The 12,501-nt window shown below is 42.8% G+C and overlaps 1 protein-coding gene across 1 annotated transcript in view; it reads left to right on the top strand.

Annotated features, from left to right (window-relative positions):
* LOC129830611 (uncharacterized) overlaps nt 1-12,501 on the top strand; it is a 248,671-nt gene that overhangs the window by 141,355 nt on the left and 94,815 nt on the right. Inside the window, exons 6-13 of the mRNA XM_055893164.1 lie at nt 2,507-2,584; nt 3,301-3,393; nt 5,823-5,989; nt 9,572-9,687; nt 9,820-9,926; nt 10,281-10,400; nt 10,772-10,867; nt 11,024-11,151. Coding sequence (XP_055749139.1) covers nt 2,507-2,584; nt 3,301-3,393; nt 5,823-5,989; nt 9,572-9,687; nt 9,820-9,926; nt 10,281-10,400; nt 10,772-10,867; nt 11,024-11,151 — 905 coding nt within the window. The remainder of the gene's footprint in view (nt 1-2,506; nt 2,585-3,300; nt 3,394-5,822; nt 5,990-9,571; nt 9,688-9,819; nt 9,927-10,280; nt 10,401-10,771; nt 10,868-11,023; nt 11,152-12,501) is intronic.

The raw sequence follows: 12,501 nt of genomic DNA, 5'->3' as shown, positions 1-12,501 counted from the left end.
AGTGCAGGTTGGTTGGGTTGTGTTTCGGAGGACGCACAGCTCTTGACCTTCGCCTCTCCAGAGTCCGTACGGGAGTTGCAGCGATGAGACAAGACTGTAACTACCAATTGGATACCACGAAATTGGGGAGAAGAAGGGGTAAATAAAACATTTAAAACTTTCGCTTTGTCATTATGTGGTATTATATGGTAAGCCCTTTTAGAATAAGGCTGTAACATAACAAAATGTGGAAAAAGTCAAGGGGTCTGAATACTTTCCAAATGCACTGCAATGCACTATATTTAACCAGATCCCTATGGGCCCTGGTCAAAAGTGGTACGCTATGTAGGGAACAGGGTGCCAATTGGGATGCAACACAGAAACCCAACTCTTTTAGAAGAAACCCAACCCAACTCTGCAAGAAGGTTGAGCTGAGCGTCACTGAGTAGGGAATGAAGATTATCCTTTTTGTGTTGGATTTGGGGATATTGTGTGGTAAATTACTGGTCGTCCCTAGTCATTGTGCTGTGATAAGCTATGTGGGTGGAGTAGATTTCTTGGTTACTTATTTAAGTGATAATGCCTGAGAAGTCGGTGTTTGTAGGATATATTGGCACGGGTGTCGTTGGGCCTGAGACAAGTCAGTATATCCTCCAAACACCGGCTTCGAAGGCATTATCACTTGTATACAACTGGTTACCAACATATTCATGATGATTGACATATTTTCATTAAACACATTATTTTGATTAATTTATTCACACTATTTCATCCTTCAACTAGACATAGTTCCGACACAAATCTAGGGTTGCTACCCAAGCCGGCTGGTCATTCGTTTCTATCGGTTCGGTAGCCAGAGACGCGACCCAGTCGTTCAGTCATTTTGTTCTGTATCTATGTGGTTCATTCTAAATGTTCCATTGCCATACTGGCTGGCAATGTTCTAATCCCTTGCTTGCTAGCTAGCCAGAATATAACAGCAAAGTAGCTGCATTTGCATTTGTTTAAGATGTTTTCTAGTGACATTTATTTGGATACATCCAAAACAGTGAGCTAATGAGGCGTGATATTGCCTGGCAAAGAAATATGTGCTGTCGACCCAACTCCCGACACGTTCATTACTGTGGGACAGCTGAAGATCGAATTTGAATATTGAAACAATGTTGCAAATATCAGAGAGACAGACAGCAAGGTTTATACAAATCTCTGCTGTTGAAAACGAAGTGTTAGTCAAAAATAAATGTGAGAATGTCTAGATGTTTATAAATTGTCTGGCTGGGCTGATGAGACAGTGGATTGTGCAGTCAGATAGAACAGAGTAAATATGCATTTTAACGTCATAGATTTAGCTGGTGGTGACTTGTGGAATTGACACCGGCTAGAGTGCGGTTTTAACCAACCAGCATTCAGGATTAGACCCACCCGTTGTATAAAAAACATTATGAGTAAAGCTGGGATATTTCCTTCAGTTTCAGCCCTAGATCATTTCATGTTCAGTCTTCTAGTTTCATCATCTGCCCTCCCTCCAAGTCTTAGCGTATTAGTCGGAGTTCTGAGAAAGAGATACAGGCATCCGTTCATTTGACCCAACTCACTGTAAACAGAAGCCAGAGTGATACTGCAAGCCAATAAGAGATCGACCTGTACGCTAGTTGAGCTTGTGGTTGACTGAGAGCTTGTGATTTGCTGTACCGATGCATGTAATGGTGGACCAAATAAGCAGGTCTCCTGCACACTTGACCATTATCTAGAGATTAAGAAGCATAAAGTCTCTTAGCACTACTGCTTGACTTCAGGTATCTGCTTGGTAAGAATGGATTGTGTAGTAGATCAAATAGTAATAATGTAATTTAGGTATCATTTATCTGCAAAAATAATTGTCGTTTTTCTCAGGGTCCAACTCCTGGGCCAAAGGGTAGCTTTCATGTCATTTTTTGATTTTGTAATGTTTAGATCGATGCATTGAACATGGAAGTGATTGATGATTGGAAGAATCCAATAGCTAGTGGTCCAGGTTTAACATTCTCATCTTCACCCATTTTCCATATAATGTTCCTGCCTCTGGATCTTATTACAACGCTTTTCAATAGGGCCATGTAAAGCCAGATGTAAAATGAAGGGGGGACTGGACAGTCATGAGATACTGTGTTCAGCTCTGACCACAACTCGACCAAATTTGGAGTCAAATATCAAATTCAATGTCCATCACAGGAAGTTGGTGGTACCTGAATTGGGAAGAACGGGCTTTGGGTAATGACTGGAGCGGAATAGATGGGATGGTATCAAATACATCAAACACATGGTTTCCAGGTGTTTGGTGACATTCCATTTGCTCTGTTCCAACTGTTCTGTAATGTCCATTCAATGTGGTTGATTATATAGGACCATGACTGCTGCTTGTAATCCATATCAAATGTTTTCTCAATCTGAAATACTTTGCCTGCGGTCATGGGGCCTTCTCTTCCTTGCCCTATTGGTATTGTATGTGCTGTCTCCTCTCCTTCTGAAGTTTGTTCTCTTCTCACAGCCCAGGGAGAAGGGGCGCATGCGCTTCCACAAACTGCAGAATGTACAGATCGCACTGGACTTCCTCAAACACAGACAGGTACCGTGTGATGATTAATTGCATCAATCAACACTGAGTCTACAAAACACTAGGAACACCTTCCTAACATTGAGTTGCTCCCCATTTTGCCATCGGAACAGCCTCGGTTTTTCAGGACATTGACTCTACAAGGTGTCGAAAGCGTTCCGCAGGGATGCTGGCCAATGTTGACTCCAATGCTTCCCACAGTTGTGTCAAGCTGGCTGGATGTCCTTTGGGTGGTTGGACATTCTTGATACACACATGACACTTTGGAGCGTGGAAGAAAAACAGCAGCATTGCAGTTCTTGACACACTCATACCGATGTGCCTAGCACCTACTAACATACCCCGTTCAAAGGCACTCAAATATTTTGTCTTGCCCTCTGAATGGCGCAATCCATGTCTCAGTTGTTTTAAGGCTTAAAAATCCTTCTTTAACCTTTGTCCTTCCCTTCATCTACACTAGTTGAAGTAGATTTAACAGGTGACATAGCTTTGACCTGGATTCCCCTGGTCAGTCTAAGTCATGGAAAGAGCAGGTATTCCTAATGTTTTGTACCCTCAGTGTGTCTATGTTTTTTAACATATTTTTTAAACTTTGAACTGATTCTCATAATGTAAACTAACAGTCCCGGTACCTTATAATTCATTAGAGAACCATTTAGATATAACTTAATATAGAGGGACACTTTTCTTTAAGATGGTTGTACATACTCGTGTCCCCTTTGTGACAGGTTAAACTGGTCAACATCAGGAATGATGACATCGCCGATGGAAACCCCAAGCTGACCCTGGGCCTGATATGGACCATCATCCTTCACTTCCAGGTATATCATGCTTCACTCATAGCATAACAACAACCAATATGTTTCTTATCATTAAAATGATAAGCCTGGCCAGGGTGATGGGATCCAGGTACAACATCCTATAACCTGTTTGGTATATTTCACCTGGAAGGATAATTTGTTATCCTTGCCTGTAATAGTAGGGAAAGCTACAGTATGACTTGTCTTGGTCAACTAATCAATTCCCAAGCCCACCGCTTATGTTGCCAGAGCAGATATGAGTCAAATTCAATTATTCCAAATCGGCAACTTTTAGCATTTGGCACCCACTATCTATATACAACTCTACTACTCATGATTACCATAAGTCTGAGGGATTTCAGACTGAACATTGAAAAAACATATTGAAACACTCATTTGAAGACCATGTGAGGTTTTCATCCTCAATATAACTCACAGACGGATGGAACTTATTTCTCCCCGAATGGAAGACGCCAGGAGAATTTGGTTATTTGTTTAGCAGTTGAGAATATTTAGAAATGTGGAAAAAGAAGGGCACAAGGATATTTTGGGATGCTATAATGGGTATACTGGTTATACTGGGATTAAGATCATGTGGGATTCCGTCCACTCCAGGGGGACTCGGTGTTGGTGTGGGTGTGGCAGGTAGCGGTTCTAAACATTTTAACGAGTCCCACCATTGGCTATACTTATTTTTTGATGGCAGGACCCCATAGGGCTCTGGTCAAAAGTAGCACACTTTATAGGGAATAGGGGGCTATTTGAGATGCAGCCTCTATGTTATTTTAGTCCTTTGAGTCCTCTCATCAAAACATGATGCCTGGATGAAGTGAAAGGAAGCAGGAATCTCTCTAGATTCTCATGAAGGCGAATCGAGAGGTCGGAGGGCCTCTTTCCATGTGGTGTGAGTCACATGCCAGCAGCATACCACCCTGCATACCACTGCTGGCTTGCTTCTGAAGCTAAGCAGGGTTGGTCCTGGTCAGTCCCTGGATGGGAGACCAGATGCTGCTGGAAGTGGTGTTGGAGGGCCAGTAGGAGGCACTCTTTCGTCTGGTCTAAAAAATATCCCAATGCCCCAGGGCAGTGATTGGGGACACTGCCCTGTGTAGGGTGCTGTCTTTCGGATGGGACGTTAAACGGGTGTCCTGACTCTCTGAGGTCATTAAAGACCCCATGGCACTTATCGTAAGAGTAGGGGTGTTAACCCCGGTGTCCTGGCTAAATTCCCAATCTGGCCCTCAAAACCTTCATGGTCACCTAATAATCCCCAGTTTACAATTGGCTCATTCATCCCCCTCCTCTCCCCTGTAACTATTCCCCGGGTCATTGCTGCAAATGAGAACGTGTTCTCAGTCAACTTACCTGGTAAAATAACGGTAAAATAAAAAAAAATATATAAACATCGTGAGTGTGTACATAGTAGTGGGGTTCCCCCACTACAGAGAAGAAGCGAAAGGGATGAGACGGTCCTAAATATTTTCGCTCTCCACCCTTACCATAACAAAAACCTGAAAGTAATATTAGAACGCCTGATAATGTGCCACATTGAAATGCCACATTGGTCATAAAGCAATCTTTGTTCTAATAAAGCTCAATAAAGTCTCTTGCTATGACTAAAATCAACCATCACTCCATTGATCATCTATTTTTTCTTTGGTTATTGTTTTATTTTTGGTGGTTGAGAGGGGTTGGGTTATGCATAGTATTTCTAGCATGGCAATGCATTCGTTATTTAACAATGCATTGATCACAGTATGCAATGCACACATAGTATTGAGCGTTGAGCATCAGGAACAAAACACTAAAGTAAACACAGCTCCACCATAGACTACTGAGGGAAATAGACTGCTAAGAGATTCAAAAGGCTGTACCTGTGACTCATAGCTTTATCTTCCATCTTCTTTCTAGCAGGAATTCACTGCAGGAATTTGCTGCGCCTTATTCAATTCTGTGCCCCATGGATGTTTTTACTTTCACAAGTTGGATTCTGCACCCGGGAACATAAAGCTGTTCAGGAGGGTTTCACAGCAGTAAACTGCAATGAATTTCATGTGCTTTTTACATCTGACTGTTGGTTATTCAGGTTGAAAATGTATCATCTGCCTGGATCAAGTCAAGTTGCTTTGAACTTTAAATCCATGCATAATGATTATACCAAAGCGTGCACAGTTCTCTTCCAGTATGTGCACTTTATCCACAGCCCTTAACCCTTTTTGCCAGCTTTTTTGCCAACCCAGCACACCTTGAACCATCTATAACAGTGTAATTCAGACCTACAAGTTGTGCAGGTTTTTGTTTAAGCCCAGTACCAACACACCCGATTCCAAAAATGTACTAATCATCAAACTAGTTCAAATCAGATGTGTTAATACTATTGGGATACCCTATGGATCCCACAATTATAGAATACTCTATAGCCTGCCTTACCAATACCAATACCCCGCCAGATCTCAGACATCCAGGTGAATGGCCAGTCAGACGACATGACGGCGAAGGAGAAGCTGCTGCTGTGGTCCCAGCGCATGGTGGAGGGATACCACGGGATGCGCTGCGACAACTTCACCACCAGCTGGAGGGACGGCAAGCTCTTCAACGCTGTCATACACAAACACAGGTGAGATGCAGCCTTGAAGAAGTAGTTTTGAGGTGATCTGACTGGGGATTGAGAAAAACATGGGGTCACGGATGGTTGTGCCAGGGGGCTAAATGGACATGCAATAACAATTTTTTTAGCTATGCCTGATCATTTTGTGATTACACGCGCTTGCCTGGACTTGCTATTATGTACATCCTTTGGACGTAGTGAACCCCTGTGATCCTTGCAAGGTTCCACATACATGTTAAATGTTTTCTTTATTACTGTACATACAAAGAAGAGGAATTTGAAATTCGTATTTGCTGTGCACTGCAGAAAGGCTGACTTGTTCAGGTAGGGTAAGGGTGTAAAAATCCCTGTCAACTGAGGAGGGGTCACCATTTATAGTTGGATGGAAATTATCCAACAGTTATGTACAAATGTTGAATATAATAATAAACTACATTTAGCAATCTGACTCCAATATTATGTGAATAAATGCACCGGGCCCTGTGCCTACCTAGAGGATCTAGTCAAGGTAGTGAGCCTTGCGTCACCACTTAGTATGACTATAATGAACGTGTCTAATTTGCACCGTTACGCAATTATTAAGAGACTAGATACAAATAGCTAATACTGGTGGCCAATGTTCTGGCATTCATTTATTGAGGCAAGCAGATCAGGGATGTCAGGGACGCTTTCAGTTTTGCGCGAATGCCGCCATCCATCCACGGTTTCTGGTTAGGGTAGGTTTTAATAGTCACAGTGGGTACAACATCTCCAATGCACTTCTTTATAACCGCACTCACCGAGTCAGTGTATAGGTCGATGTTGTTCTCTGAGGCTGACTGGAACATATTCCAAAACAATCTTGAAGCGTGGTTTCCGATTGGTCAGACCAGCGTTGAATGGTTCTCGTCACTGGTACATCCTGTTTGAGTTTCTGCCTATAAGACGGTAGATGCAAGATGGTCGGATTTTCCGAAGGGAGGGTGGGCTTTGTATGCATCGCGGAAGTTAGAGTAGCAGTAATGTAATTCATAGTAACATTCATTTAGTGGATATCACGTTTTCATCTGTCTTCACATCTCCAACGGTGTCCATGCTCCCAGGGTTCTGTGGGAATGTCCCTCCCCAGAGAAAGCCACAGATAAGTTGTGTTTGACCCCTGTGATAGCCCACAAATGGTCAACCATTCAAATGGCATAAATCGTGATTGTGTCATCACGCTGGGCCTCAGCGCCCGCAAGTCGCCAGTCGCAAGTATCACCTTCTCTCATTCTTCCGCTACAGATATGCAGTCAGTTGCAAGTACTTCTCATTATTATATTTGTTTTCATTGACGAAAACATTTTATTTGACGTAGCAATCACGCATGACCAGGTATGCATTCACGTACATAGCAATAATAAATAATAATAATAGATGTAATTTGTATAGGACTTTTCACTACAGCAAGAAACAACCAAACCCAACATTTCAATAAGCCTATTGACAGTTCTGGGTGAGAGATCTTCCACGGTCATCCACCGAGGCAGGTAGGCGCAAATCCAACACGTCACATAGCAGTAACATTCAATCAACAATGAAAAAGTTGGCTAAATGTCTGTGTAAAAAGAATACGCATAACAACTACCATGAGGGGTCAGGATAGATTTTGACAAGAGACTTTTCGTGTTTGCACATACTGTACAAACACACAACCCTGTATGCTCACACACCACACACAGGACTCAGGAGAAAGGCACAGGAGGTGGCTAGACGAGGCAGCTTTGCGGTTTTATTTAGTTGCATGAAAAGAGAGAGGATTGTGACTGAGTTTGAAAATAAGAGGTGTGTCCTGAGAGAGGTGTGTCCCATGAGTTTGAAAATAAGATGCCCACAGGGGCTGTGCTTTTAAGTCTCAGCAAGTAGCAGCACAGCTCAGGTATGCCCAGGTGTCTCAGGTGTGTCTGCCGTACAATCTTCACACAGACCAAGAGCAAGACAGAAGCACACTCTGCAGAACGACAAAGCAACAAAGCAGTCTGGGCTCATGTACAACTATTTGAATGAGAGAAATGCATGAGAAAGTAATTTCGTAATTCTATGACCGTCAACAGTCAAGGCTTGCACATTATCTAGCCGTGGAAAGGGGATGCTTACATCTGAGCTAAATCTGAAAAACATCAGTTGTAGTCTCATACATGGATGGATTTGTAAGACTGAAAATAAAAACTGCAAGAGGAGAGTTTGGACACTGTTTGGACACTGTTGCAGTTGAGGACACACACCATCAACATGATGCACAGTCTAAAGAAGAAGTTCCGCTCCTCCAAGAGATGGTTGAACAGCACCTCCAACAGCACCCAGGGCTCTGTCTTTGACCTGGAGGACCGGGTTATCATGCTGTGTGAGGACATCTCAGCTGAGAGTAGCACTTTTGACTCGAATCGGGGGTTCCAGAACCCGGGGGAGTTCTCCTCCAGCCGAGGTTCCCAGATCGAGGAGCAGGAGGAAGGGTCTGGGTCAGGATCAGACCCACGCATAGTGCACCTGAGCAGGGACAGCCACTCCTATAGACAGGTCCTCTACTCTGATATGGAGCACTACCCCAGGGGCCATGGAGACTACTTTGTGCAGAGAGTTGTGCAAGGGTATGCAGGGTTTATGTCATTGTTTCATTAAGGTGGTGGTTGGGATACATTTTGATAGCCGTTTCATTTTTTTTGCTACTTCTAGACATTAGTTATTTTCTAATAGGGAATATAATAAGTTATGCATTTTTCACCTATTGCTTACAAAGCCCATGTATTTTGTTTAACCACGCTAGGCTAAATCCATTGGCAAATATGAGATGCCCTGTGCTCATTCCAAGCAGTCAAATCGTGTGTCTGCACACGATTTGACTGCAATCATCTTTATTGGCAGTGTACATGGAGCAAGTTGTACATGGAATTTCAAACGAATTGGTTGTTAGTAGGAGCTCTTGTTTTTGCCTGCCCCTGTCTGTATAAACATTCCTCTGAGAGAGGAATGTCGATAAGGATCTAATGCAGTCAGTCCATCACAATTAAACTGCCTACAGCAGGGTTCCCCAACTGGTGTTTTTTTGGGGGGGGAATTTTCATTGTTGGACATAAAAGACACCATGAAATCAGCTCCAAAGGATATTCATTTTGGAAATCTGTTCCCAAATATTCCCATGCATAACAGAGAGATATGTGATAGTATACAAATCCAAGCAAAGTTTGAAATGATTATGTTTTGGTCAAATATGATATCTGTTTGGGCTTCTTGCAGTCAATTTGCGGGCTATAGTTATGTTCCGGCCCCCTGATCATTCGCTCAAGAAGAAAACGGTCCGCGGTTGAATCTAGTTGATGATCCCTGGCCTACAGCAACGTGCTACTGGATCAGTCAATGGGTTTGATGGTTTTACAGATGCCTGACAGGGGCAACATTATGTAGGCCATAACAATATTATTTGTGTGCTTATATTATGTTTTATCCTATGTTTTTAGAAAAAAAAACTCCATTTAATGGTTTTACCTGAATGTTTTGGTGTTGTCCTATATCCTATAAGAAAATAGGAGATGCAATTTTATAGTTTTAATAGTCTTTTCTATGTTCTGTCCCCAGCCCTACTCTGATTGACATGAGTAAGGTGTACCGACAGACTCATGTAGAGAACCTGGAGCAGGCCTTCAGTGTGGCAGAGAGAGACCTGGGCGTCACTCGGCTGCTCGACCCAGAAGGTAAGGGGACTCGCCTGTATCGTTTTCTCAATTACTCTCAATACTATTAGTGGCGTATTTGTATAAATACTTGCATTTATCTTTTTCTAAAATCAGGTTTTAGCTGGTGTTCATTGTCTCCCCTCTATTAAGATGTGGATGTGCCACACCCAGACGAGAAGTCCATCATCACATACGTGTCCTCCCTGTATGACGTCATGCCCTGTGTACCTGACGTCCAGGATGAGGTGAAAGCCAATGTAAGTGTCGTCTTCTTGGAACCATATAGGCCATCACAGCTAGGGGGAATCCTCCTCGTCTCACCTTTGAGATCACATCTTCCCAAAATGTAAGATGTCTTTGATGCGCCGGGGTGAATTTTCCCTTAAGTACAGGTATAGGATCAGCTTCTCCTCCCCCAGTACTAACATTAACCATTAGAGGGGTAAATGCAAAACGGACCCAAGATCAGCATCTAGAGGAAACCTCACCCTACACCATGTTTAACCAGTGGAGTCATGTTTAATTCAGTGTTATGGTGACTACCCGCAACTGATTTAGTCCATTCAACCTTTCTCTAATGAACCCTCTTCTGTCTCCTGTGTGTCCCTCAGGAGCTGGAGCTGCGCTGGCAGGAGTACTATGAGCTGGTGACCCTGCTGCTGCAGTGGATCAGACACCACATCATCGTGTTTGAGGAGAGGAAGTTCCCTACCAGCTATGAGGAGATTGAGGTAATTCTCCTCACCTATTAGGGAAATCTCTTGATACATGTAAGTGAATATTCTGTCTGCTACAAATGTGTTATAATTGTCTTAGAGACTTGATGTATGACAAAGGCTATGTTCAGTTGTAACAGAGAATTCATTTAGCATAATTTGTTCCTATTGGGGTCAGTGGAGTAGCAGTTATGGAAGTGGACTGCAATGAGAAAATAAGTCACTGGTAAAGGGTACTAGCCTCCATAACTTATGTCTTGCTTGGTAAGGAAATAATCAAACTGTTCTGAAAATTTCTGAAAATTGTCTGAGGGATGTGATGAAACAAGAGCTTCGTATGTTTAATTGTCATGTTGAATTAATTCAGCAACATCTTAAAACCACAGGTTCTTTGGCGCCAGTTTCTGAAGTTCAAGGAGACAGAGCTGCCTGCAAAGGAAGCAGACAAGAATCGATCCAAACACATCTACATGTCTTTTGAGGTTAGCAATTAAACCACGAAAAGGAGAAGAAGGTGCAAGCCAAAACGCACAGAGTGAACGTTTGGACACATCTAAAGAATAGTTAGATAAACTAACTGCATCAAGTAAATGCTGGCCCTTTGTTGAAAATGTTCCCGCCTGTGTCTGTCCTTGTAGGGTGCAGTTCAGGTGGGTAATGTCAAGGTTCCCCCTGGGTACCAGCCTATTGATGTGGAGAAGGAGTGGGGTCGTCTCCATGTAGCCATACTGGAGAGAGAGCGTCTTCTAAGGACAGAATATGAGAGGTGAGACCGCCATTATATGTACGTACAACACTGTGGAGGGTCAATGATGTTTGAGATTATACCTTCATCTTTGAGATGATGCTCAAATCCGTTACAGATGTTTTTGTTGGATGCAGCTCAGAGGAGACATTCTTGATTTGGGAACTCTGTCACGTGGTGTTTCTGTTGTATTTCAGTTGTTAAATTAAAAGCTCAATGTCTAGTAGAAGTAACACATTAAACAGGACATAAAACATTGTAAAAAAGAGCATTCACACCCAAAGGCTTCTGTAACTACAGTACCAGTCAAAAGTGTGGACACACCTTCTCATTCAAGGGTTTTTATTAATTGTTTTACTATTTTCTACATTGTAGAATAATAGTGAAGACATCAAAACTATGAAATAGCACATATGGGATCATGTAGTAACCAAAAAGTACAAATCAAAATATATTTTATATTGAGATTCTTCAAAGTAGCCGCCATTTGCCTTGATGACAGCTTTGCACACTTGTGGCATTCTCTCAACCAGCTTCACCTGGAATGCTTTTCCAACAGCCTTGAAGGAGTTCCCACATATGCTGAGCACTTGTTTGCTGCGTTTCCTTCACTCTGCTGTCCAACTTATCCCAAACCATCTCAATTGGGTTGAGGTCGGGTGAGGCCAGGTCATCTGATGCAGCGCTCCATCACTCTCCTTGGTCAAATAGCCCTTACATAGCCTTGAGGTGTGTTTTGGTTCATTGTCCTGTTGTAAAACAAATGATTGTCCCAATAAGTGCAAACCAGATGGGTTGGCGTATCGCTGCAGAATGCTGTGGTAACCATGCTGGTTAAGTGTGCTTTGAATTCGAAATAAATCACTGACAGTATCATCAGAAATGCACCCCCACACCATCACACCTCCTCCTCCATGCTTCGTGGTGGGAAACACACATGCGGAGATCATCCGTTCACCTACTCTGCATCTCACAAAGACACAGCGGTTGGAACCAAAAATCTCACATTTGGACTCATCAGACCAAAGGACAGATGTCCAACGATCTAATGTCCATTGCTTGGGTTTCTTGGTTGAAGCAAGTCTCTTCTTCTTTTTGGTGTCCTTTAGTAGTGGTTTCTTTGCAGCAATTTGATCATGAAGGCCTTATTCACGCAGTCTCCTCTGAACAGTTGATGTTGAGATGTGTCCATTACTTGAACTCTGTGAAGCATTTATTTGGGCTGAAATCTGAGGTGCAGTTTAACTCTAATGAACTTCTCCTCTGCAGCAGAGGTAACTCTGGGTCTTCCTTTCCTGTGTTGGTCCTCATGAGAGCCAATTTCGTCATAGCGCTTGATGGTTTTTGCGACTGCACTTGAAGAAACTTTCA

The sequence above is a fragment of the Salvelinus fontinalis genome, chromosome 32 (genome assembly GCF_029448725.1).
Source record: "Salvelinus fontinalis isolate EN_2023a chromosome 32, ASM2944872v1, whole genome shotgun sequence".
Taxonomy (NCBI): Eukaryota; Metazoa; Chordata; class Actinopteri; order Salmoniformes; family Salmonidae; genus Salvelinus; species Salvelinus fontinalis.
This window is presented reverse-complemented; position numbering and strand designations above follow the sequence as displayed.